We start from the raw sequence: 26588 nt of genomic DNA on the forward strand, positions 1-26588 counted from the left end.
ATATTCACGAATAGAATGCCAGCAAGCTGCTAATCTCAGCCTGTCTTTAACCACCTGGATGGGGCTTGGAGCAACCTGGTCTAGTGGAAGGTGTCCCTGCCATGACAGAGAGGTTGCAACTAGGTGGTCTTTAAGGTCCCTTCCAACCAAAACCTTTCTGTGATTCTACAAGAAAACCATCTCTTGGCATCTTGTAACTCCCAGACCTGACTTAGCTGACTCACATCAGTTGAAGAGGTTTGGTCAGGAATGTAACTTTCCCATTTCTCCCATGTTCAGATCCTCCCTGGAAGCCTTGGCCATGTTGTTTAATAGTTTCAAAGAAGGGAAATTACCACAAGGGGTAGAAGGGTCCTCAAAACCCCAGCTCGTAAACCCTCTAAAAAATTGTTTCCTTGCTTATGCTTTTGCAAAAGGAACTCTACAAAAGGGGTTTATAGCTCTACCATCTCCAGAGGTCGCAGAGTGGTTCCTTTCATTTCAGTTTCTGAGCTCTTAGGTTGCAGGCAAGTCAGGTTTTCAGGCTTTTCTCCATAGCCTTGGGGTGTGAGCTACCAAACTGCCCCTCCAAAATGAGATATAGTCCCTGCAATAGGCTGGCAGCCTCCCAGTAGGGACTGTTGCCTCTGGAGCTGGGCACTTATAGAGCAGAATTAAAGGCACATAACAAGAACTTGAGAGAGGGCAGTAGGGGCTTCTGGTCTGAACTTTATGCTGACTTCCTCTAATCCGTACCACCTTCAAGCTTCTACATGACTGGCACTCGGGTGATCCTTATAGTCAGGAGAAACGAAACAAACCCCAGTTCATTACAACCAGCCTCTGAAAAACAAACAAAAAAAAAAACAACTTAGTTCTGAGCTGTAAATCCCAGCACACAGTCTCTAACAACATAAAAACAATCTATCCAGCAGAAGATGTTCTCCCCATCCTGCTAGCATTATTCACACATTAAATCAGAACTGACAACGCAATCTTTTCAGCTGAGCTGTTCTCATTCTTCTTTTTTTATCATGATGAAATAATTCCCCTTTTTAACGACTTCCAAATGTTCCTACAGATGCATTAGTGAAGTGACAATGCAGTTCTAAAAGGATGATGTGTTTGGGGGTTTTTTTTCCAAGCGGCAAATAGACAGGATGTTAATGGATTGGAGAAGTACTAAAAATTTGCTTTGCAAAAAGAAATGTTTTTAACTATACAAACCACTGCAACAACTACTGATTGTATTTCCACCACAACAAGGCAGGCAGAGGCTGATTTATGACAGCAACCCACCCTAACTATCTAACCAGATTTAATATAGTTGCCATCCCATGACACAATGATGTATACTTCGGTGGCAATCTAGAAAATAATTTGCAAGGAGTAACAGCTCATTCTTCAGGCATCAGCCATAAAGCTGCCACGGGAGGGTCCCCAGCCCTGTCTGTGGGACAGTGATGCAGTGAGGACGACTGCAAAGCCTCATGGGCTGGGGGGAGAGTGGAGGATCTCAAATTTATGGATACGAGCATTTTCAAGGGACTGTGTTGTTACTGGGTATATTAACCATAAACCAAAGGTAACAATGACTCCATAAGAATACACAGTGTTTACCAAACCACACTTTTCACTCTCTGGCAAAAAATTCAAATGGGCCCTTACTGTGTAAGTTGACAATGAAGTGTTTAGTTGCCTGGAGAGAGCTGGAACCAGCTTTCCCTCTGGGAAACTCGAGGTTAAGGTTAAGGAGAGAAGAGGATGGTGGAGTTCCTTAAGGAAGAACATCCACGTTTACAGGCTGCTGGAACACAAAACACTGTGCAGGAGATGCCCTAAGATTCCTACGTAGCTTTGCAGATCCAGCCACCACCTTCATTGTTGGCCTGGCAGGGTTATAAGGAAGCTCCAGATAGAGTGGATATTGGTATTGGGAAAAAATTCTTCACAGAAAGGATGGTTGGGCATTGGAACAGGGAAGTGGTGTAATTAGCATCCCTGGAAGTGTTCAAAAAACATGCAGATGTGGTGCTTAGGGACATGGTTTAGTGGGGACCTGGCAATGCTGGGTTAACAGTTAGAATTGATGATCTTACAGGCCTTTTCCAACCTTAATGATTCTGTGATTCCCACTGGATGAGAAGCCTGTTTTCTACCCAGTCCTCATTAAGTGCTTCACATAAGATAATTTCTACCATTTATCATGAGCAGAGCTAATAAATACCTTGACAAGCAATTTCTTTCCTGTGCTTCAGTACAGGTTAAATAGGTGAGCAGTAAATACAGACAACTCTCCCCCCTCCACCATTCCCCTTCTGCCTTCCCTCTTGTGCTTTTGGTGCTCTCCAACACCCCCATTTTACGGGGGTTTAAGTTTTTCCTTTCATTTTTGCCCATTGCTATATCACCCCATTTAGGGAACACTGGCTTCTCCACCAGATATCAAAATCTGATCCACAGGAGCACTAACACATCCAGAGGTGCTCCAAGCAAACTTCAAAGTGGAAAGCAAAGAGGACAGGAGGACTGCTTCAGGCTAAGGGACTGGCACCACAGAAGGTTTTCCTAGGGAAAAAAATTCCACGTTTGAAACCTCTAAGGATGCCTTATTTGCCAGGAGCAAAAAAAAATGAGCAAAAAATAAACCCCAAAGTTAATCACATAACACAGCCCCTCTTGGAAACAAGCATATTTTCTTTAGTTGACTAATTCTTGTTTATTTTTTGAAGGCTGCTGCTATAAAATTCACAATCCAATTACAATTTCCGGGCTGAAAGAATGGCTTCTAATTATATTGTTTTCCATCATTGCACAAAAGAGTGGATTAATGCTGCATGATTGCATTCCCTGTACAAGAATCAGATCTTGGCATTCTCAATGATTTATAAAAGACACATTAAATAAACTATTAACAGCGTTTTTGCAACGGAAATGGGCTGTACCATAAACAGGACAAATTGAAAAATACAGATTTGCTGCTGTGTTTCAATGCATCAGAAATGAGGATAACACGGTGCATACTGAGTAAAATCCTGTAAACTAGAAACTGGGAGGAAAGCTCAGGTGATTTCAAACGTGGGAGTGGTAGAAACTTCTAACATGATTTTTGGGTCAGTCAGTTGGCCAAGGTGAGGAGGGCTGTAGCTCCAGATAGAGCCAACCAAGTTGTCCTGCTGGTGTTGCCATCCCCATGCAGGTGTGAGGGTGTGTGCCTTGGGTGTCTAAGTTTCTGCTATAATCATTAGAGGTCAATAATCAAATGTGTCTACATGATCATTTCAGAGGTTCTGTTGTCCTTGCCTTGTTTCTCATACGTGTTCCCCAGGTAATCACTCCTGTCACATGTCTAAACTTTGGGAGGTGGATATGGATCTTGCCCCAGATTCCATGTTTCAGGACAGGGCTGAACCACAGTCAAGGCTGGAATCTGTGAGCTTTGGCTGGATTTACATCCAAGTCATCTGTACTCTGGGAAAGAAAAAAAATTCAGTGCCTGGCTTGAACAAGTATAACAGTTGCCTACAGAAAGATAAATAAAATACATTCAGTTAAATGACTGAAATGACTGGAGACTAAAACTCCTGCCTGTTGTTTCTCCTCCTTGCAGCTATTGCTCTAATTAATAATAAGACTTGCAGTCTGAAAGCAGAATGAGAAAGGAGAGGGTGACCTTGAGTAAGACACAGTCCTTTAGGCTGCAAATCAGAGACACTTCTACGTGCAGGTGCCTTCACATAGCTGGCTCCACATACACAGCAGCCATTTCCAAACAGAACTCCCAGCTCACAAGACCCCTTGCAGCCTCTTTGCCAGGCAAGGGCTGACACTTAACACCCTCAATCACAGAACCATAGAATGGTTTGTGTTGGAAGAGAACTCCAAAGGACCATCTAGTTCCAACTCCCTGCCATGGGCAGGGACACCTTCCACTAGACGGGGTTGGTTCCACTAAACTAAATTGGTCCAGTCCCCCAGCTGGCACTCAGAGGAGTGGGACTGGTCCAGCTCCTTTGGGCACAGCTCACCCATTGCCCTGGGCACCTTCAGTGTATGGAGCCTGGTGGACAAGACCCATGGAAGATGCTGTTCTTCTTCCATAGAGCAAGATCTCCTGCTGCTTCTCTCTAGAGAGTCAGCAGCCAGTGACTATCTCATAGGAGGCTTTTTTTACTGCACTCTGGTTGTGTTTGGGTTGTTTTTTCCTGTTATAAATAAAAAAAAACCCTCCTTCTCAGCCTGTCAATTCATTTCTCTGCTCCCTAACAGCCCTTCCTCTTCCCCCCTCCAGCCTTGGGCAACTGAATTAAAGAAAAAAGGAAAGTCAGAGTTGCTAAGCCCTTGAAAAAAACAGTCCCAGCCATTTCTTGTCTGCTTCAAAATGAAGACAGGTATTTCTCTAAGGCAGGTCCCATTTGCCTGCCAAACCCACACCATTCAGACAACATACTCACACAAGCATGAAAAAAAACAAAAAGAAATTTCAACAACACAGGTGTACTGAGAACACTGGGAGGAAACCAGGCAGGTTCTTTAACACCTCTCTCCAGCTCACATGAAAGGACATGATCATAAATCAATCTAACACAGAGAAAAAATACAGTAGTAGTGGTTTGTTTTCATCTTCTATTTCTCTGGCACATTTTGAGCCCCAGTTCAGAGAAGGAACCAAAACAGTGTTTTGAAGTCAAAACCTGCCACCTAGAGAGCAAAAGGGCAAATGGAAAGGAACAGGTTTGGAGGCTGGTGGGGATTTTTGAAGCAAATGTCTTGTAACATTACAGATGTGCTGAAAACTATAAATTTGCTGTGCTGTCTTTTACAGCAACAGAATAGGTTTTAAGAGACCCTTAATTATGTATCTGCACAGCACAGACATCGTTATGGGCTACTGCACCTACTGCCAGCACAAACACTACTCTGTGTGGTTAGTCATTATAGCACTGTTTTCTCCCAGTTCTATAAATTTATGTGGTTTGTGTAAACAGAGAGTGATCTCTTTCCTTTTCTTTTGAGATCATGTAAAGCAAGTCAGTTTTAACGAGGGGTTTTGGATGCTCTGAGTGGCAGTGAACTGCCTGGTTCTGGGTCCTGCGAGTGACCTGTGGGTGCTCAGCAGGTCTGACAGATATCAGGCTGAAGACAAGAGGTGCCAGAAAACCCAGACTGGAACCACCAAAAAAACACCCCCCCAAAACCCCCACAACCCTGGTGCTCTTCTTAGCAAGTTTCCTGAAGTTTTTAACTGGAGCAAAACTCTCAGGATTCCACGTCTAGAAACCAACCCGTTTGCACCTCAAGTTCAGATGGGACAAGCGGACAAATTCTTTATGAAAACTGAGTGTTTCAGTATTTCTGAGTCAAGAAATTTTGCAAAATTCACATTGATTTTAGGTCCATTCAACACTAAACCAAATTGCCAGACATACAAGGACAGGGGACATATCAAAGCAACCTCTCCCTAAAGATGGTACCTAACAGTTATAATTCCCGAATTATCATAGAATCATCTCCATTGTACATTCTGTCATAGGGTTCATCCAGCCTGGACAGGAGAGGAGGAAGTGGCAGATAAATTCAGGATAGTGTATTACTTACTGTAAACTGTGAAATACTTACTCTAAACTGTGCTTCCCCCACCACTCACCTCAGTCAACCCTCTGTGAAGGGTCCTCAGTGCCTTGGGCTGCACAAACCAGAGGTTTGGATGCAAGTCAAGCAGCTATTCCCGAATGTGCTGTTGCCTGTAGCCTTAAGTACAGACCAAGTGCACCACCCTGTGCTGAGATATATATCTCTGATAGAGAAATACAGCTCAAACCCTCAATAAATAATTCAGAAAAAAAACCAATTATTTAACAATATTGCCAAAGACATGTAGTATAAATCTCATTTAATCACTGTTGGAGCGCTGGAAGTTGATATCCAAGAGATTTTTTTTTTTTGATGTTAAAATTTCTGTGGAAAACATCAAACCTGGACTCTTCCCTCTTCATCAGCTATTTGTGGTCATCCCAAAGCTGGAGGCTGTCTCAGCACTCCCAGCCCTATAAAGATGCTCTGGAAGGAACAGCCTGCTGTGTAAAACACCTGGAATCTGCTGCCTGCCAGGTATCCACTGCAGTACAACTCCTATTGTCACCTTCCGAAATCACCTGCAGGCTCCTGCCCATGGCATCAGACAGCCCTTCTTAGGAAAAGCTGTAATCTAATCCTGACCAGCAACAGGCAGCAGGAAAGGGAGGGTGAAGGTGATGGTAAACTGAGTAAATTATGATTGTGCATAAGACTTAATTCCACAGTTAAAGACTTAATTCCACAGTTTCAACAAAATTAAGACTTCATTCTTCAGGCATCACAAGTTGGCCACCGCTTTGAAGCCATAAGCACAGTTGTCAATCTGAGGTTCTCCTTTGAAATTTCTTGAAATCTGTCTCTCGTGACTCAGATCCCAGCATTTCCTGGCCCAATTTGCACTGACACCTGGCTGCTACCAGGGAATTCAATCACTGGACCTGTGGGGACCAGGGTCTGAATCTGAGCAGGGATCAGTCACCACCTGAGGCTGACAGACAACCTGACTTTGCAGGAACTTTTGAATCTCCTTGATTATCAGCCTTCTGCCAGAGCACAACCTCTAATCCACCTGACACCAGCAAGGCCCATGAATGAGTGCTCCTCTCCTCAGCTTAAAGCTTGAAATATATTGTTTCACATCAAAATTAGGTTGCATCTTTGATTCAACTAAAACCACCCAGACCATCTCAACACGGCAGCTCACTGGTTTTAATTAGCACTGTTGCAGAATTTCAATCCACCACGAAAGAACGAGGTAAACAAGAATCATAGAATCACACAATGCTAAGGGGTTGGAAAGGATTTTAAAGACCACCTAATCCCAACCCACCCTGCCATGAGCAGGGACACCTCCCACTATCCCAGGTTGCTCAAAGCCCTGTCCAACTTGGCCTCAAACACTTCCAGGGATGGGGCAGCCACAACTTCTCTGGGCAACCTAGAGGTGATCATCTTACAGCAGTCTCTTCTTCTCCCTCCACCTTCAGTGCACAAAGGAGACCTTATGTGATCCAACTTATTGGCATCAGTATTTTCTTTTGTTTTCATTCGTGTGCTACACTAGAGGGAATCTTTAGAAATCCCCTTGCCAGAATCTCACACCAGAGCATCATTTCAAGGACAAAGGTACAGAGAGGCCAGGCTGGATGGGGCTCTGAGTAACCTGGTCTAGTGGAAGGTGTCCCTGACAATGGCAGGGAGTTGGAACACGATGGTCTTTAAGGTCCATTCCAACCCAAAACACTCTGTGATTCTCTGAGAGTAACTTACCACTGTCTTCCCCCAAAATATTACATAAGGAAACATTCATCCTGCAAAACACCATAAACACAGAAGAAAAAAAATGAGGCATGAATTCACATTCTAAGACCTACAAAAGGCACAGTACTCTTTAGGTGTGACCAACCTCTGTAATCAACCACAAAAAATTTTAACAACATTATCAAACTCAAGGGGCACCTACCAATGAGAGTACTGGAGATCATCCAAAGGCAAGTATTGTTCAGTAAGAGAAAAAAAAAGTGGGTCTACATCCTGCTCTCTTTGTTCAAGAAAATCAGAAATAAACTTCCCTAACCAAAATGAACTTCTAGAATTGATCTCTCAAAACTGAAAGCGATTTATGGACAGGCATCACTGCCAAGTGTAGATCAAGGAAAAATTTTACAAGAAGAGCAACATTAGCAGCATTTATCTTGCACATAAAACTACTTACTAGGTTATCAAATAGCAACAGGTTTAAGGCTCAGCACTAACCCAACTTTTGCCCCTAGAAAGACAAATAAATGAACGATTTTCCAGATCAGATTACCCAAAACATTTATTCAGAACATACGGCACTAAACAGATGTGAATACGTTTTCCAAAGAGTCATTGTCATTAATTAGCTCATATTTGTCAAGTGCACATTTTTAGGCAGGAAAACTGCAAAGCCTAAGCGTTTCTATCAGGCAAGGTCAGGTTCCTTTCCCATCCTTTGGTGACACTCAGTTGCAGGTTAGTACAAACTGCTTCCACAGGCTGGAGCAGATCCAGGCAGCTGCTAAGGTGCAGCACCAGACACTGCTGCAAACCTTGGCATCAAGGGCGAATTTTTAAACTCATCCTCAAGTTTCAAGATACAAGGAAACGCTTCCTCAGGGTGCAGCAATCATCGCAGTTTATGGCTGTCTTCTAAAATACCTGGTGCCTCTGGAAGAGCTTCCATGGAACAACCCCAAGTAGGAAACTTACTACACCTTAGTTGTACAGGAAGATCATCTGTTATGATAGTGGGGACGAGGATGAAATTCAGGCAGTTCATCAGGAAGCACCACCCATCCCAAAGATTATGCTGTGCACAGCACCTCGATGAGTTACTCTGATTATCAGGCTTATAAGAAGATTGGCTGCAATACCCTGACACTCACTGAGGAACTGCCCTCTTGCACAGACTGAGACATTTTAGCACATGTATCTCTCTAGTTAAAGGGTACCTTCTGGTCTTTTTGCTCCAGATTAAATCAGGCGCCACCAGAAAACCGAGCAGATCCACTAAAAAACCCTTATCTGTTGTCATAGACTTTATCAAATGATTTACTGCCCAATCCTGCTTTCAGCCATCCAGTGGCAGGGTGTCAGGTTCATCTGAGTAAATCACTCCAAGGTGAACAATACAGTACCTGGTCTCTGTCCCAAGGCCTGGATCACCTGACTGATGCCTGACCATATATAAAGTGCATTAATAGACATTCAGTGTAGCACACATATGACCTGTCCTTTTATGCATTTCATCAGGGCTTAGCTCCAGGAGCTGTAAATGTCAGCATTGAGACATCTGCCTACTGCTTGCTTTAGGAAGAGAAATTCCACAGGGATTGGGTAGAAGAAAAAAGAACAGTTTTAAATAAACAACAACACGAGTTTTCGTAACAGCACCTTTATGGAACACAAGGTTATCTCTAGACAAGTGCCAGGTTACATGAACTTTCAGTCCTCTATATAAAGCAATCTGGGGTTTAGTCCACTTTGATAAAACCTATAACACTTATTTATAGGCACAATATTGGGCTATTTCCACAGTAAAAAAAAAGGGCTTTCCATTACAGTGCTGGGAGTGGTTAACAAGAAAGTTACCTTATTAGGTCCTTTTTTTTTTAGAGAATAATAATTCTCCCCTCTATGTCTCGCATTGTATTAGAATTTCAGAACACTAGCAATGCGATTCTAGTTAAGATAAAGTGGCAATTATTAGGTAATGTAAGCTAAAGACCAACCATCTTCATAGATACAGATAATTTTGAATTATATTTGCAAGTGAAATAGATTAATTTTGTGAATAACAATTCCATCTCTATACACAACCGACAGAATTCCTCGCCAGTAGAGAACTGCACTGTGCATGGCTAGTCAGCCTTGAAAAGAAAGTCTGGACCTCAGGCTTATCCAGCTACGTGGATCAACAAGCAATCCCTTCAGATCCAGCAGCTTTGGTTTAATGGACGGAAACTTTGGCCTGTTGTTCAACATACCTGCCAGCAACAAACAAGTGGGACTGGAGTTTTTAAAACAAAGCAAAGTGTGGTATGTGCCTAAAGTCAGTGCCTTGATCCTTTAAAAGCATCTCTACAGGCAACTTTACCTTAAAAATGGGCAGTGCTTAAGTTACAAAGGATTTTTTTTATGACTGGAGAAAACAGCTCTGCTTCAGAAATTCAAAAGATGGGTCAGATTTAGTAGTAGATTTATTAATTTGCTGTGATTTACAACGAGGTGATAATGTCTGAACAAGGGAGACATCAAAACAGGTTAGCCAGGAGTTTATGGCTTCCAAGTCATTTGGGCATCAGTCATTTGGGCAACTGAAGATTAGCAGACAAAAGGTAAGCAGAGGCCAGGTGCTGCACTGGGTGTTTGGAGACAGTATTCCAAAGTGTCTTCTCTTACAGCAACTTCCTTTTCTCGAACTCCTGCAAATAGCACACGATGTTACCATGGGGAAAAAAAGAAAATGCTTCTATTACTGTTTTATTTAAATTTCTTTGTGTTTATCTTAGCAAAACTTATTTTAAGAATTAGAAACTGGAATTAAACATTAAATATAAACATGCATAAGTGTGCGAGCTAGGGGAAAGGAGAATAAGCATTCTCCCACCTCACATTAACAAAACAGCTATGGAAAGTGCCAGACTGCAGTCAGGGCATGCTCTCAGACTGCAATATTGTCAAGGAACCATTTGCTCCCAGGCATAACATAATGGGCTTGAAAAACCCCAATGCTGTGTAATTGCTGCAGTAGAATCCTTACAGCAAAGGACTCAAGCCAGAGAAGAAACAAAATAAAGATTTTCATTTTAGTAAAGAAAATATACAACAGAAGAAGAGAAGAATCCCACAGCACCCTGTGGAGATGCTGTACTATACAGTCACCACGGGAAACAAAAAATACCTAAACCAGCTGAATTATGCATTTCCTCTAGCTGTGAAGCAACCCCTTCTTTTAGATATCAACTAAGGAAAATGCAAATAATCCCGTTCCATACCTCAGTTTTCAGCTGTATACATTCAACCACAACTCTGAATTAGTACTTAAAACAGACTTATATGCCAAGGCTCTCCTTCCTCAAACACCCTACTTACAGAGAATGTTCTCATGTTTTAAATAATTTGGGTTCTTGCATCCAGAAAACAATTTCGACAAGTTGCTGCACTTGAAAGCAAAATGGAATCTCTTCTCTATTTTGCCATGTTTACTTTTCTATAAAACAGTATCACATAAACTGTATGACATATCTTTCAAGTAGTAATTTCAGCTGTTCAGTCAAGAGAGCTCTTATATTTAACCAAGTCCAGAGCAACAGAGTATCTGGGTAAGAGATGCACTCCCAGCTCGTATTCCCTGAGAAGTGGCTTCTTGCTCTGGATGGCCACGTGTACCAATTTCTAGAGACACACCTTGTAGATGGTGCTGCCCAGCTGAGCAGGGGACATGCTGACCACGACACCTGCACTCTGAAGGGCTGCAATCTTCTCCTTAGCTCCCCCTTTTCCCCCAGCAATGATTGCTCCAGCGTGGCCCATCCGCCTGCCCGGAGGCGCCGTCAGGCCGGCGATGAACGACACCACTGGCTTGGCATTTGGGCCCTGGGAGGAAACAAAAGATACCCGGTTACAGGGGGGAGGGTGAGAGGAAAAGCAATTCCAGATGGCAGATTTTTTATTTTCTATTTTGTATTTAAATATCAACCAGCCAGGCAAAGATATTAAACAGCTGGAAACTTCACACAACACGAACAAAAAGACTTAAAGAGTGTGTGGAGTACTTTCTCTCCTGGTAACCATCATAAAGCAGAAGCAAAGAGAAACTTTAAATCTCTCTACAGACCCATGTATACTACAAAAAAAAAAATAAAAATTCACTATGAGCATTGTTACAGGAATAAAAATCTAAGTTGACACTGCTCTCCAGTTCACAGAATTATACAACCACAGAATCATTAAGGTTGGAAAGACCTCTAAGATCATCAAGTCCAACCATTACATTTAATCTGGACAAAGCTCCTGATTTCACCTCTTTCTCTTCAATAAAAGTAATACTGTTTGTAGTACTGTTTCTGTAAGCAGACATTAGAAATTGAACTGAGTTTTCCTTGAAGTGGCAAAAGAAGTTGGTTAACTACAAAGGTGTCTGGAAGCAACATGTTTAAGACTTACAGAATTATGTTCTTTCAAAAATGCTGCTGCATCTTCTTCAGCATTTCCTCCAATTTCCCCAATCAATATGATCCCCTCAGTATGAGGATCCTTCAAGAAGACATCAAGGCAGTCAATAAAATTAGTTCCATTGAAGGGATCACCTCCATCCCTGAAAAAAAATTAAACCACACGAAAAAGACTTACTCAAGATAATGATATTGCATTTATGATAAAAGTTGCAAAGTAAATTTCAGCATGAGGAGCATTCCCAAAGGCTCATGAGACAGGCAGCTCTGAAGGCTCTTGCCAAGTCTGAGTGTGTCAAATTCCTGCTCCAAATACCTCCCCCACAATTTACAGAAAGCTTTGATATCTGAACGTTCACCTTTCAAACCATAAACAAAATATTATGGGCACAGAAGGACTGAGACCCCAGCTCTAGAATTTTGCTGTAAGAAAACTGAATTTACTTAACATACCCAACTAAATGCCTATCCCCTTATAATATTAAACTTCTTGGGAAAATCTGTTTCCAAACTGACATCATATTTGCTGGCACTTCTCTGTTCAAAGCTGGTTTTTAGGGTTTTATTAACCTGATGTGGAAACAATAAGAGGGAAGGGCTATACTTTTCACAGCATACAGGGATCTCATTTCTCAACATGACTGCCATTCAGCAACTTCTACACTCAGGTAAAGGAATTACTTTGGATTTATTCTGTAAAGAAAAACCAGACTAGTCTCGGTCCAATAGGCTGTTTCCAAGGAAACCTACCAACACAGAAAGACTGCCCCAATCCAACTTGCGTTGTCTGATGAACAGCCTCATATGTCAAGGTTCCAGATCTTGACACAATACCTTTAGGAAAGAAGATAATATTAGCAGAGTTAAGCACATGACTAGAGGCAGCTGCACTTATATTCACAAAAATCACCTTAATAAACAACACCAGATGCCAGCTTTTCCATCTGTCCTTGCCAAAACGTGAAAACTCTCCGTAAGATTCTATCTGTACTGTTTCTTGGTTGTCACTTTTTGACACTTAATTGTCAACAGACTAAACCTGCCCAGGAATTCAGTAACGCTGGCTGAGATAGAATTCATCATGCTACAGCCTTACCAGGAAAGAAAACTGAAAACAAAATAGAGGAATATAGTTCTTATCTTGTGTGCAAGTAGCTGATGCACTGAACTTGAGGCAGAGCCGCAGCTCAGTAGTCAACAAAAGAATTCTGTATTAATCACATCCCCAGTAAGGCCAGGCACAGGAGAGATCCTCCAGAACAGAAATATGCTGCACAAATGCAGGTTATCACCATTAAGGTTATTTGTTGCTGCTTTACAAAACTCACTCGGCATTTACGTGACAGTATTACAAGAAACCACAACCCCAGTTTTAAATTCAGAGTGGAAGGTAACACAGAGCCCAGATCAGGGGCAAATATTTGCATGGCTTTTTCTTCATTTTTCCAAGACTTCTGCTAAGGCTACAAAAGGAAAGGTTTCTAGGAAAAACAGACATCATCTTCTGTCTACTTCAAGCCATCTAACAAGGAATATCATAAGTATATTAAATGAACAGAGGAGAAAATACACCGCTAGACTAACAACATTAGTTTTATCAACTATTTATACTGTTGGACAGCTGAGATGTGTACTAGTAAAGGCTTTTTCTTGCTACGTTTGCCATTAAGATCAGATTGCTCCAGAGAAGCTACAGATAAGAGTCCAAAGACTGTGGCTATTTTTATAGCAGTATATTCAGATGATTCCTGGATGCCTCACAGTAATAGAAAGCTGGGGAGCACATCACTAAAGGTCATCACAGTGTTAGACGAAGCTGGGAGGATGGCAAAGCTCCACTTTTATTCCTTGATCCTTGGAAAACCATTGAAAACATTTCCAGCAATGTCAGAGCTACTGAGTTCAGGATTTAAAATATTCTTTTGCACTTGACGTGCCTTGCATTCAGATTGTAATAACTTGTGACTACAGGACATTTCTTGTAGGTATTTAGAAAATTTGAACAGAACCTTGACTCAGAAGGGAGCTCAGAGCAACATTGGTTGATGTTGCCTTTTACAGTCATAGAGCAATGTCTCAATGGTTTCTACAAAGGGCGTAATTGCAGCCATCTGGTTTTTCAATTCCAGGTTTACAGGCACTTTTGAAAGCTGGAGGTGTAACACGAGTGTTAACACATCTTCCAGCATTCCCTAGGTGCAGTATATTCTCAAGTCAGAAGTGGTTAAGAGGAAAAGATAGTTTCTCATGCTAGAAAAACTGCACTGAGTCCCTGTAGTTCAATGGCATTGAACAGGCTTTCCATCAAAAAATACAGTTTTCATCAAAAAAAAAAAACCAAGTAATGTTGCAAAGGGTACTTCTGTGATCAAGTTAAACCAGTCACCTTGCTGACAAGAAACATACAGCATATACTGTCTACAACAGTGTTTATGAAGCTCTATTTAAGTAGAAATTTATATTTTGGAAGAATTTTCTCTATAGCTCCTGAATTGCATTATTTTTGAAAAAAATCAAGTTGTTATTTCTAGCAACAAGGAGTCAACAAAAGTCAGGACAAGAGATTTGCATGCAACAGGGTGTGTGATTATATACAGGGTGTGTAACTAACATGAACAAGTCACTGCCTTTCTGCCCTTAACTACACTGCCTGAGAACTGGGTATATTTGTCACTTCCTCTTGTGATGTTTTAATAGTTGTCTGAATTATCACGTTATAAACTTGCCTGTAATCTCTTCTCTTTGCTGTAATACTGAGCTCACAATAGGTATGGGATCCTAGTCCTAAGGAGTCAAGCTATTGGAAGGAATATCATTGAGGAGCTTAGTCCTCTCAAATGCCAAGATAAATGGAAGTTTCCTTAAGACCCTCCTTTGGAGACACCAAGTCCATCACACTATCTAAGGCAACTTCCAATTGCTTTGCCTCTACCATGAGTACTCAGTGCCTGTTATGAAAGACTTCTTGATTTTGGCCTTCAGGATTGATAATGCCAAAATTCACTTACAAACTGAAGGCAGACAAGCTGTACCAACTGTCTGTGGGGCAGGATGTGCCCAGCCTCATGAGGCAGAACACTAGAGCAACAAACTTAGGTTCTAGATGACGTATAAATATTCAAAAACTCACCGATTCTTCCCTTCTTGTGAATGTGACCAGGCATGATACCAATTTTACATTCTCCAGGCTAAGGAAAGAGTGGGAGAAGTCAGATGGAACATTCAAACCACCACTAAGCACGGTCCAGCCTCGGGCCAAACCCAGAAACCACTTACATTGATGACTCCAGGGCAGTTCGGGCCCACCAGCCGGGTCTTGCCCTGCCTGACCAGCCTGTGCTTGACCCGCACCATGTCCTGCTGGGGGATCCCTTCAGTGATGCACACGACCAAGGGCATCTCTGCATCGATTGCCTCATTGATGGCAGCAGCAGCAAACGGGGGAGGGACATATATCACAGTGGCAGAGGCACCCGTTTGCTCTTTGGCCTACAGTGGACACAACAAAAAATACATCACATACTTAGTGGGGCTGGAGACAACATCTGACAACAAAGCATTTAAAATACATCCATTCTCAGGCACAAATTAAGTAAATGGATATGTATGAATTGACTATGATCAAAGCAAGATTTAAATTCCCTGAAGATGGGACACAGAGTGCAAGTAGGGAACTGAGAACTGACCACTGTTTGATAAGGATCTGCCCCATGATCACCATCATAAATACTCTTAGAAAATAGTTTTCTAAAAATTCATCATACACACCAGAATCAATCAGAATTTAGTTGCATGCATAAAGCAAGTGTATCCAGACTCTGTGAACTTCACAGTGGAAGCCAAACTTGTACTTGACCACACTGAATGCTCCCTCTTTCACAAGGCTTCTATTTCACTCCTTGCCCAGTGACATCCATGGCTCAAATATTTGTCTCTTCAGCGTGAGCAATGAAATAAGGAGCCCTTCAGCAGCATTAAATTGTGTGCCCTCCAGTCACCGCTGCAAATTACCTCCTTCACAGAATTAAACACAGGCAGACCTAGATGAGTTTTTCCCCCTTTCCCTGGAGAAATTCCTCCAACTAGATTGGTGCCATAGTCCAACGCCTGCTGGCTGTGAAAGGTGCCCTATGAGAGGGAAAATAAGTGAAGTTAAAAGGTATGCAATAGCAAATAAAATTAACCAAAAATTCTGATGCTATCTGCAATTCTGAAGGTAATTTATGGCACTTAAATTTACAATGAGAAGGGAAGTTTTCACTACATGTATACAATCAGGTATATTGATCGACATGTTTTTAAATGATTTCAGAACATGCTCATATGCTCTGCTTCTCCTTTTATATCAGAGGACTGCAGTTGCATGCTAAAGGATATTTTGTTGTGTGTTGCTAATACACCTGCAGACACACCAGCCACGTTTTATTGTCCACATCAAGTCTGCCAGATGACAAACACTATAGTAAAATAGAAGAAATTAGCATTCTCATCCATGACTAGCTGATAGTTTTACAAAAGCAGCCTTCTCCCCTTGCAAATGTGTAAGAGAGTGAATATGAGAAAATTATTAAATATCCTGAAATAAAATCAGAAATTTAATTCATAGGCATTGATACTCAAATGCATTTGTGAAAGAGGCACTTCTAAAATGGTAAGGTTTTTACAGGGTTTTTTTTGCAAATCTCCTTTTACAAAGAAACCCTTTCAGCTATATACACACAAAAGTCTTAAGATCAAACGAAGAACAAAATGAAAAGTACTATAAAGATGACTCAAAACCAAGTTTCAAGCTTGTGCACAAGTATTTGGCCAAAAAAAGGAAACCATAGTGTTGAAGGACCTTCCTGACAGTGAAGGAAGTCCAGCTTCCTATTGAGACAGACAAATCCAGTGTATAATCCCTTTCATACATTATTAAGTTTTTCAAGCAATTAAATTTCTGAACTGAAAAGGTGACAGAAGAAATAGCTCATAAGCATACCTGTTTGCCTGTAAAACCCTGACAGATAACTTTTGTGTTTTTGTTAACATACAGATTTTTCCTAGATGCCGTGTAGGAGCAGTGTCGGACTCCATTCTGTTGAACTAGAGAAAAAAAACAGGAGAGAACAAACCATTAATCCACTGTTCTGTCAGACTCTGAGTCAAAAAATGTCCTATCAAGTAAGTGCATATTGATTAGTGCTTGTATAAAAAGACCATGAGCAGCTCATCTTTTCTGCTCTGAAGCTGCATTCAGTGCTTGTCATTCTAAGATATTAAACATGTGCAGTTCACCCTATCGTGTGATTACCCAGTTTACTAGAAATCAGGGGAGCATTTCTCATATCAAGCACTTAATATCAGGATTCCTCGTGACAAGTGACAGACAGAAAGAACTTCTTAACCACTATTTTCATTTGCAAATGAACGTCTCCTCCTCTCAGAAATTCTGCAAAGTGGCAAAGCAGAACTAAAATCCCAATATCCAGAGGCATGACACCACAAGTACTATGTTACACCTCCTGTGAACAGAGCACAGTCCAGACTAGACAAGGAGAGATAACTGAAGAGCTCGAGGGCACCTCAGCCCAGGTAAAACCTAATGCCAAGCAAGACAGTACAGCAAGAGATTTTCTTCCAACAGATTCCTGGCTACAGGCACCTAGACATCGCTGCTGGACATGCACTCAGGCTTGTGAGGAAAGACAGCTCTCCAGATACTCCACTAGAATGATTTTCAATTTAGTTCTCACAACTCTGATACTGACAAAAGAAAAGAACACAACTGCAGAAAAAGAGCACAGCGTGTGCTGATATCAAAAAGCTCAGGAGAATGACAGTATCTGTGCTGAAGGGAAAGATATGTTGACATCAAATGATTAAAAAAGAAACGCGCAGAATTTTACCCTCCAAGAAAGCTTGAGATGAGGAGGAAGGAGAGGTCTTCTGGTATAAAAAGGATGCACACATTTATTGCCATTGCTTTTTCAAACACCAGAGTTTTGAGGGGATCAGAACCAATTTACTCCCTGCAAGTCTTTTACATAAAAACTTTATTTTATGCACAGAGTGAACCCAGGAAGGCACAATCCTAATGCAGAAACCAACAACAGCATGTTACTATAAAACCCTTCAGCTCTTTTAAAGATCCACCAACTAAGATCTGAGGCAGTAAAAAGTGAAGTTGAAATCAAAGTAAGAGATTCTGAATCATGATCCCCGGACTGCTCCATATACTTATTCAGGTACGTCTGAACAAGGGAAGGATATTTATTTTCTATTTTTAGGAAGGAAATAAAAAGTATTAAGTAGGGGGGAAATAAAGGAAAAAGGTATTTTTCAACAGAAAATGCACAGAATTTACTAAAATGCATTATAACAATTTATATGGCATGGTAAAAAAGTGCAGAAAATTTAAGATCCATGTACATACCCATTTCTATGACAGAACTACACAGGACTCTTCCACAAGTACTTTTGCCAACTAAATTTTAGTGCTACACTGCTTTTATGCCTTACTTCTCTCCAAAAAAATGTGAGATGAGAAACCAAACCATACCAGAACCAGTCCACAGACATCAGTGCTATTGTTAAATCTAAAGTCCTCACTCTGTTCTTAGAAAGTGTTGGCAAATCCAGGACTTAACTCCAACCACTCCTGCCGTTCTCTAAGGATCTGCAGCAGATCCTCAACTTCAGATCGAGAGGAAGCAAAGCTCAGCAGAGAAAGGTACAGACTTGCCTGCAGTAAACTCGTAAGGAAAGTGGTGAAAGTGCACTTTAGGTGACCTGCAGGGTTTTAACCTAAATCACAACGTTATGCACAAATACTGTTGCAGAATTTGTTATGCCAGGAAATACAAAGCAGTAATGGACAAAGTCCATACCAAATCCATATAAAAAGCCACACAAAAGCCAATCGTATCCTGGGCTGCATCCAAAGCACTGTGGGCAGCAGGACGAGGGAGGTGATTCTGTCCATCTGTCCCACTCAGGTGAGACCCCACCTGCAGTGCTGCCTCCAGATATGGGGTCCCAGCACAGGAGAGACCAAGTTGATCAGAGGGATGGAGCAACTCTGCTATGAGGAAAGGCTGAGAGAATTGGGATTATTCAGCCTGGAAAAGAGAAGGCTTTGGGGTGACCTAACTGTGGCCTTCCAGTACCTGAAAGGAACTTACAGGAAAGATGGGGCAAGACTATTTACAAGGGCATATAGTGATAGGACCAGGGAGAATGGGTTCAAATTGAAAGAGAGTAGTTTTAGATTAGATATTAAGAAAAAAATCTTTACTGAGGGTGATGAGGCCTTGGTACAGGTTGCCCAGAGAAGTTGTGGATGCCCCATCCCCTGAAGCGTTCAAGGCCAGGTTAGATGGGGCTTGGAGCAACCTGATCTAGTGGAAGGTGTCCCTGCCCAGGGCAAGTGGCTGTGAACTAGACCATCTTCAAGGTCTCTTCCAACCCAAACCATTCTATGACTCTATGTAAATACGCCTGAGGCTGAGATTTAACAAGCAGGGTTAAGATGCAGGCAGAAGACAGCACAGGATGATCCTCATCCTTGGTCAAGGACTTGGCCTTCCAAGACAAAGCTGCAAAGTCCTGCATCTGCACTGCAATATGAACTCACTGGAACACACAGCTGGCAAACAGCAGCCTGCCCCCAGCAAAGGAGAGGCAAAAGAGGCACAGAAACAGCTGGAATGCTGGTCAGGAGAGCAGGGAACTGGTCTGCCTGATCCCAGCCATTCAGGCAATCCCTCACTGGTAGCTGGTGTGACTGGGTAAAACCCAACCCTGAGAACAGCAAAAGATGATCTCCCTTGAGAAGAAGCTGTTACAGTCATCACCACCAGCAATGCCTTGGGGAGAACAGTCTGGGCTTCCAGGGGCATGGGAGTGAATGTTTGGAAATGGGCCTGCAAGGGGAAAGAGTAAACAGGCAACACTAAACCGATTCAAATCTAAGTTTTACAGAGTCTGTGCTGCACCAGTGACAAATCCACCTGCAAAGTAAGAGGGATGCTTGCTAGCGACACATTTGTCACTCAGCAACTTCAGTACTTTGAAAAAATAAAAATAAAAATCACAGAATCCCAGAATGGGTCATGTTGGAAGGGAACACAGTGGGGCATCAGGTCCAACCTCCCTGCTCAAGCAGGGTCATCCAAGAGCATATTGCACAGGATTGTATCCAGATGGTTCCTGCATATCTCCACTGAGGGAGACTCCACACCCTCTTTGTTGTTGACAAACTCACAGATAGTCACTCATTTCTCTGTACCTTAAAGCAATTCTACACTCTCTGTCCATTCCAGATCTATTTTCAGGTATCTATAACCTCGCACAAAACTGTTTTTGAGAGCTTAAGTTTGTCAATTCCCACTTTTCAGAACACTGTATAAATATATTTTTCAAGGATAAAAAGCTTTTGAGCATTTTCCAAGCTATCAAAAGAAAAAAAAAATCTAAGCACTGACATCTAAAAGGCAGTTTAAAATTTAAGCTTTGTGTGGATTTACTGCTGAAAACCCTACGTGCTTCTTACATTACTGTATGGTCCTGCTTCAGAGAAAATACAGCTGGTTCAAAAAAGCCTGGCTGTAGGCTTGAGCTGTCTGCTGTCTCTAGAGAGAGGCAGCTTAGCATGGGCCCATGGCCAGGGAGCAATACATTTTTTAAGAAATTTAAGGAAAAAAAACCTAAAAATCACCTTGCAGTTTCCAGGATTGATGAGTCTGAGTATTGAGGGTTTTAAAGTGGGATGATACAGTTCTTTACTTGTGTTCCTGGTCCTGCCTGCAGCAGAAACATTTACCCCAGTTATCAGCACAGCAGGAGCAGCAGGGGCATGGGTCAGGATGAGGTTCTGCTCCACATGGCACAAACAGCAAGTCCTGGGTGCAAGCAGCTGGCAATTTACATAGTTAAGACAGATACAAGATGAGAAGGAAACAGGTGGAAAGTGAGAATGGCATGCCTCAGTTCACAGCAGGTAGGAGTCAGAAATAGAATCCAAGTCTCAACTTCCACCCAGGACCTGCCTCCCAACTTCCAAACCCGTTTAGACAATTGCTTTTACTAGAACAAATTTGGGTGCTTGACTCTAAATGCATGTTGCTTCATGAAGTCTGGAGGACGGAAAAAAAAAAAAGAAAGAAAAAAAATTTGTTCTTCAGCTGTGAACCAGCAAGAGTCAAACCCACTGGTGATGCTATTTTAATGCACAAGTCTAAATTACAGGCCAAGCTGCAAAGGTGAAGGCTCCAGATGAAGTCCTGGAGCACAAGGACAAGTCTTATCAAATCCGAATCTTAACAAAGCACAGGGGAAACATTGTATTTTGTCAAATCAGAGTTCTAAGATAAAATTACCATGTTGAACGAAGGCCTGCAATAGGCCTTCAGCAAAGAGTATTAAAAATAAAACAAGAGATTGGACAATCTTTCCCAGGCAACCCTTTCATTTCTGCCACACCTCTGTTCTGTTTAAAAATAAAGTTATACAAATAACAAGATGCATTTATTTTGGCTTTCCAGTCCTTTAACTTCTACATAGCTAAAAACTGAGATGTACTGTGGCAAGAGCCTACTTTGGCCTGTCGTACAGGATTAACCAAGCAGTTATGAAAAGTGCTCAAATACCAAACCCCAGCTGTCTCAGGGGAGATGTAAAGCAAGATCTAAATTTAACAAAAGGGTATAAGTCTGTACATGGAACATCAATTGTCTTACAGTAAAGAAAACTTACTAAAAACTACAGTTACTCCAACAGACACACTGTGCTGATAGTTATTCTGGTATGTCCAGAAACAAGGCCCCAGCCAAGCCCAGAACTCACTGCAGTTCAAGAAACAGAAAAATCCACCTACATTTATCTCAGGAAAAAAAACCTCATTATCCATGGGCTCCAGCAGGGCTTTAAGCTCACTTGTGAATTACAATGAACAAATCTTTTTGAAAAATACCCTGTTATTTATCATGAAGTCCAATCATGAGTTTGCACATTAAAAAGAAAACTGACCCATTTACAAGGTATTTTTAAAGCACACTGGTGTTCACACTGAGCTTTCAGGCACTCCTTGAGCAGCAACAGCTCACAGGCAAAAATCTCATTTAAAACAATGCAACCCGACCTGCATTTCATAGAATCATGGAATAGTTTGCATTGGAAGGGACCTTTAAAGGTCATCTAGTCCAGCCCACAACTTATTTGGGTTGTGCAAGCCAGGTGGCAGCACAGATACTAAGGGCTAAATCTCTTCCTCACTCAAACTATACAAAGTGGAAAACTTTTTATTTTCAGGACTCTCGTAGGATTTCCTATGGACAGGAATCCAGCCAAGGTACCCCCTTCTTTACCCCCATTTAACCCAGATCAAAAAAAATGGAATTTGGAAGGTGAGGTAACATCTGAGGGTGCTCATAAAGCGAGCACAGTCTAATAGCAAGATGAAACAGCAGATTCTACAGGGACCTGAGCTCATACCCACATTGCCAGAAGACTGAAAAGTTATAAGTGAAATTCTTCCTCTATTACTCTTTGAAAAAGCCACAGAACTCAGGGATGAAGGAAGACATTCCTCTTCTATTACATTACATTCTATTACAAGGAAAGAAGAAAGCCTTAGAAATCATATGGGCTCCAGTGAAATGGAGGAAATGAAGATCACCACACTGGAAACTCAGGGAAGGACTGAGGTACAAGGAGTGCTACTTAAAATGCTAAGAAGTCCTTTTTTACACACACACATCCCACCCCTCTCTTTATCTTCAATCACTTATGGACATTCAGCTTGTTTCTGAGAAATCCTTTTGATATTTTGGACATGTTTAATTTGCACTTTTATGACTATCTCCCTTCTCCTTTGTCTGCCTACAAATGCAAGGCCTGAGGAGGACAGAGCAGGAACGGTTCTGGGGAGCTTCTGACAGCACAGAGGAGCATAAGCCCACCTCCAGAATTCACCCTTGAGGTTATCAGTTACATTAGCAGAAGATGATCCTTACTGACAAAGAAGTTTTCATGCTCTTGAAGGATTGTTCAAAATATCTTGCTCCTTTGTTTAAGAGAATTATGCTTTCAGAGCATTTCTAGGTATCAGTCCCCAGCCACTCTTCTCTCAGCCTTCCCTTGCCAAATTACTGTTAATTATGGTAACCCCAATCTGTGAACATGAAAGAGGAGTTGAGGAATTAAGTGAATGAATCAGGCTGTAAAGGGCAGATGCAATGACTGTGCTACACCTACCAAATCAAAACGAAATTAGGACTAATGGGAAATGACACGCAGAAAAATTTCAGCCCTTTCAACACATCTTTCTTTCCTAAACCAAAAGTTCCTTCTCAACAGAAATCATCTATTTCTTTAATGCCAACAAGCTGTTTTTCCCCACTCCAAGGCACACTCCACTGAGAACGCATGCAGGAAAAGCTTTGTGAGCTTTCCTCCCTCCCTCCACACTGTTGACATAAAAACAATTCAGGAATTCCTCAGTTTGGGCTGTTATTTCTGCAGCAATCCTTTGCCAGGGTTACTCACATAATTACCGTAATCTTTTAATCTAAGAGCTCTCCAGAGCCTTCTAACAGGCCCAGGACATGAAATCCCTAATCCTGACTCTCCAATCCGTTCAGGTGCCTACAAAGACTCTTCTAAGTGTGGTACAGACCAGCACAGGTTTCTCCTGACTCCATCCACATACAACCAGTGCTCTGAGCTCACCTTTGAGCAGCACTTGCCATTCATTGACATATTTTATACTCCCTTTTTGCAACTTCCCGATCCAAACCTTAAGGATACACACGTTGCATGTTTCCCTCAGCAATGCACCAATAAAAATAAGAGTTTGCATCTCTTTTGCAATGGAACAACACCAGAAACTCCCGATTTTAAATCACTAAGAAAAACAGATGGTAATTATTTGTTAGTGAAAATGTATGTACAAAGCCCAAATTTAAGGTTTCAGCAGTTTTTTAACATTTTGTAAAGACTATCAAACCAAGCAAAGGTTTCCAGTGAAGGACTATGTTATCTTGCATGAGTTTCTATAAAAGATTTCATGAACAGCTGCAAAAAGACACTTCTTGAGCCACTTATATCTCTTCTTTTCCTCTATCCCTCAAAATAATTTTAAGAACTATTCCCTGAATCTCTTACTGCTATTTGTAAAGGGAACAATGTGCAGTTTTAACACATAAAACTGCACCCAAGAGTAGCTTTGCTGGGAGTATAAATTAAACTAAATTGGAAGGTGCTACATTGCCATCTGTTCCCCTCTATCAGAACCAATTGTCATCAGGCTCAGGGGAGCCAATTCAAAAGCTAAAGTGGCAGAAATTAACTGTATAGTAAGAAAATAGTTTTCTGTTCCTGTTCACAGAGAACAAGAGGCGGGAATGGATACCCAACTGGACGGCAGGTGTGCCACAGGAACTACTCACACCAGATTATGGCTGTGAGATCCTGTTGCCAGACCCTGACCTGCAAGTCACCACCCCAACGAGACAAAAACACTTTGTGTGGAGTGAAATGAGGTAGATTTAACTTTGTCCATTCATTTTCAGCTGCAAGAACCAAATTAATGCACTATCTCCTCAGTTCAGACTCCAAGAAACTGCTCTTGTGACCCACACTAATTTCACGGAATCACAGAATGGTTTGGGTTGGAAGGGACCATCAAGACCACCCAGTTCCAATCCCCTGCCACGGGCAGGGGCACTTTCCACTAGACCAGGTTGCCCCAAGCCCCATCCAACCTGGCCTTGGACACTTCCAGGGATGGGACATCCACACCTGTGCCAGGGTCTCATCACTCTTACAGTCAATAATTTCTTCCTAAAGCTAACCTAAACTTACTTTATTTCAGTTTAAAGCCATTCCCTCTTCTGTGCACTAAAAGCCCTTGCAAAGTCTCCTCTTCAGTAAAGAATGTAACTTCAACTGAGCAAAAAAAGCATGGGGAAAAAAAAAAAAAAGGGAATAAAAAGAAAAAAAGGAAGCATTTTATTTTTTTTATTATGATGTTCAGAACAACACATATTAAATATTTCCGGGTGAAGTACTAGTCTCGGACTGCTCATGCTCTCCACAACACTCAGTAAATGCTTCAAGACGAAGTATTAGTGTCGGACTGCTCGTGCTTTCCACAAAAAGAGGCCAACACACAAAAACAACTTCACCGCCTTGTTCTGAAACCACAGAGTAACTCAGGGGCCTCAAGCGGCCTCTCGCCCAACCCACCACCCACCTCTACCAGCTTCCTCTGGCCCTTGACCTTTTTATTCTTTCCGGGGCCGCAACGCGGAGAAGAACAACCTTCCTTGCTCCCCGTCCCCGCGGGCGCCCACCCTCCACACGGGGGAAAAAAAAAAAACTTCCCGTATATATTTTATTAACCAGCCTCCTCGCAGCCAGGCGTGCCCCCGCCCCGCCAGAGCAGTGCCAGCCCCCAGGGGAGGGCACAGCCGGCGCCCGGAGCAGCGCTGCGACCGCCGGGGACACCGCCGGTCCCGCCGGGGACACCCCCGGCGCCGCCGCGGCCCCTCCGCGCCGCGCTCCTTGGCCGTGACCTTGCCCAGCCCCTGCCCCTGTCCCTGCCCCTCCCGGCCGGGCTCCAGCGCCGCCCCCTCCCGGTGCCCACAGCGGTGCCGGGCGGCGGGGAGGGCCCGTCCCGGTACTCACGGCGAAGGACGCGGCCGAGCAGGCGGGCGGCGGGGCTGCAGCGAGACATCGTCCCTCCCGTCCGCAAAGGCGGCGGCGGCCCCGGCTCGGCCTGCCCCGCCCCGGCGGCGGAAAGGCGGCCCCGCGCCGCCTTCTGGGGGCTGTAGTCGCCGTGAGGGAGGGAGGGAGGGAGGGAGGGAAGGGAAGGGAAGGGGGCGTAGCCAAAAGAAAAAAAAAAAGTCGCGTTTTTTTCGGGGAGAAGGTGGTGTTTTATCTCTTTGAGTGGCTGGTGTTGAGAGCAATAATCCCTCGTTGTTCTGTGATTTTTTTTTCCCCCACCGGCCTATCGCAATGTAAAAATAAGAGCAATAATTATCTGCCACTCGGTAATTTTCTATCGGAAGTTTGTGTTAAGGCGGTTGCGGAATAAGCGAGTTTCTGAGGAAAGCAACGAGGCTGGTGAAGGGTCTGGAGCACAGGTCGTGTGAGGAGAGGCTGAGGGAGCTGGGGCTGTTCAGCCCGGAGAAGAGGAGGCTCAGGGGAGACCTCCTCACTCCCTACAACTCCCTGACAGGAGGTTGTAGCCAGGGGGTTGGTCTCTTCTCCCAGGCAACTATTAGTAAGACAAGGGTATGGAGAGGTTTAGGGTTAGATATTAGGGTTAGATATTAGGGAGAAACTCTTTACAGAGAGGGTAATCAGGCATTGGAATGGGCTGCCCGGGGAAGTGGTGGATTCTCCATCCCTGGAGGTTTTTAAGATGAGACTGGATGTGGCATCAGTGCCATGGTCTAGTAACTACTGTGGTAGTGGATCAAGGGTTGGACTTGATGATCTCAGAGGTCTTTTCCAACCTGACTGATTCTGTGATTCTATGCATTGAGTATCCACGTTTTGGATAAGAGACACTGAACAAAGGTGGTCTATAACCAAGTGGCTGTTAACGTGCTGCTCAACGGGCAAGTTCAAGTAAAGTTCACGCTCCAAATGACCACCAAGAGATCACCAGGAGACCCCCTAGTAACCAAATAAGGACTTCTGAAGAGCTTCTTAGGACTAATTAACGTGCGTATGAACTTTATAAGAGAAGTAGTGAATATGAAAGACATTTGCTGAATATATAAAATTGTAAGTATTAGCTACGCTGAGCCGAGAATGGATCACGCACATGATCAGAGGAGCGAT

At 42.7% G+C, this 26588-nt stretch overlaps 1 protein-coding gene across 1 annotated transcript; it reads right to left on the reverse strand.

Moving 5' to 3' along the window:
- Positions 1–7858: 7858 nt before the first annotated feature.
- On the reverse strand, positions 7859–25527 carry SUCLG1 (succinate-CoA ligase GDP/ADP-forming subunit alpha). Its single transcript, XM_032686100.1, has 9 exons — positions 25425–25527; positions 16738–16841; positions 15768–15884; positions 15033–15245; positions 14887–14944; positions 12503–12590; positions 11749–11899; positions 10990–11178; positions 7859–10004 (listed from the first exon to the last, which is right to left on the reverse strand). The coding sequence occupies exons 1-9, from the start codon at positions 25471–25473 to the stop codon at positions 9978–9980; spliced, it is 996 nt and encodes a 331-aa protein (XP_032541991.1). The 5' UTR covers positions 25474–25527; the 3' UTR covers positions 7859–9977.
- Between the last annotated feature and the right edge of the window lie 1061 nt (positions 25528–26588).

Source organism: Chiroxiphia lanceolata, chromosome 4 (genome assembly GCF_009829145.1).
Source record: "Chiroxiphia lanceolata isolate bChiLan1 chromosome 4, bChiLan1.pri, whole genome shotgun sequence".
Classification (NCBI taxonomy): domain Eukaryota; kingdom Metazoa; phylum Chordata; class Aves; order Passeriformes; family Pipridae; genus Chiroxiphia; species Chiroxiphia lanceolata.

Coding starts and splice junctions, on each gene's coding strand:
- SUCLG1 (XM_032686100.1), bottom strand. CDS start 25,473: ATGTCTCGCTGCAGCCCCGCCGCCCGCCTGCTCGGCCGCGTCCTTCGC. Junction 16,842..25,424: donor GCTCGGCCGCGTCCTTCGCC/GTGAGTACCGGG, acceptor TTTTTTCTCTAG/TTCAACAGAATGGAGTCCGA. Junction 15,885..16,737: donor AGGGTTTTACAGGCAAACAG/GTATGCTTATGA, acceptor TCCCTCTCATAG/GGCACCTTTCACAGCCAGCA.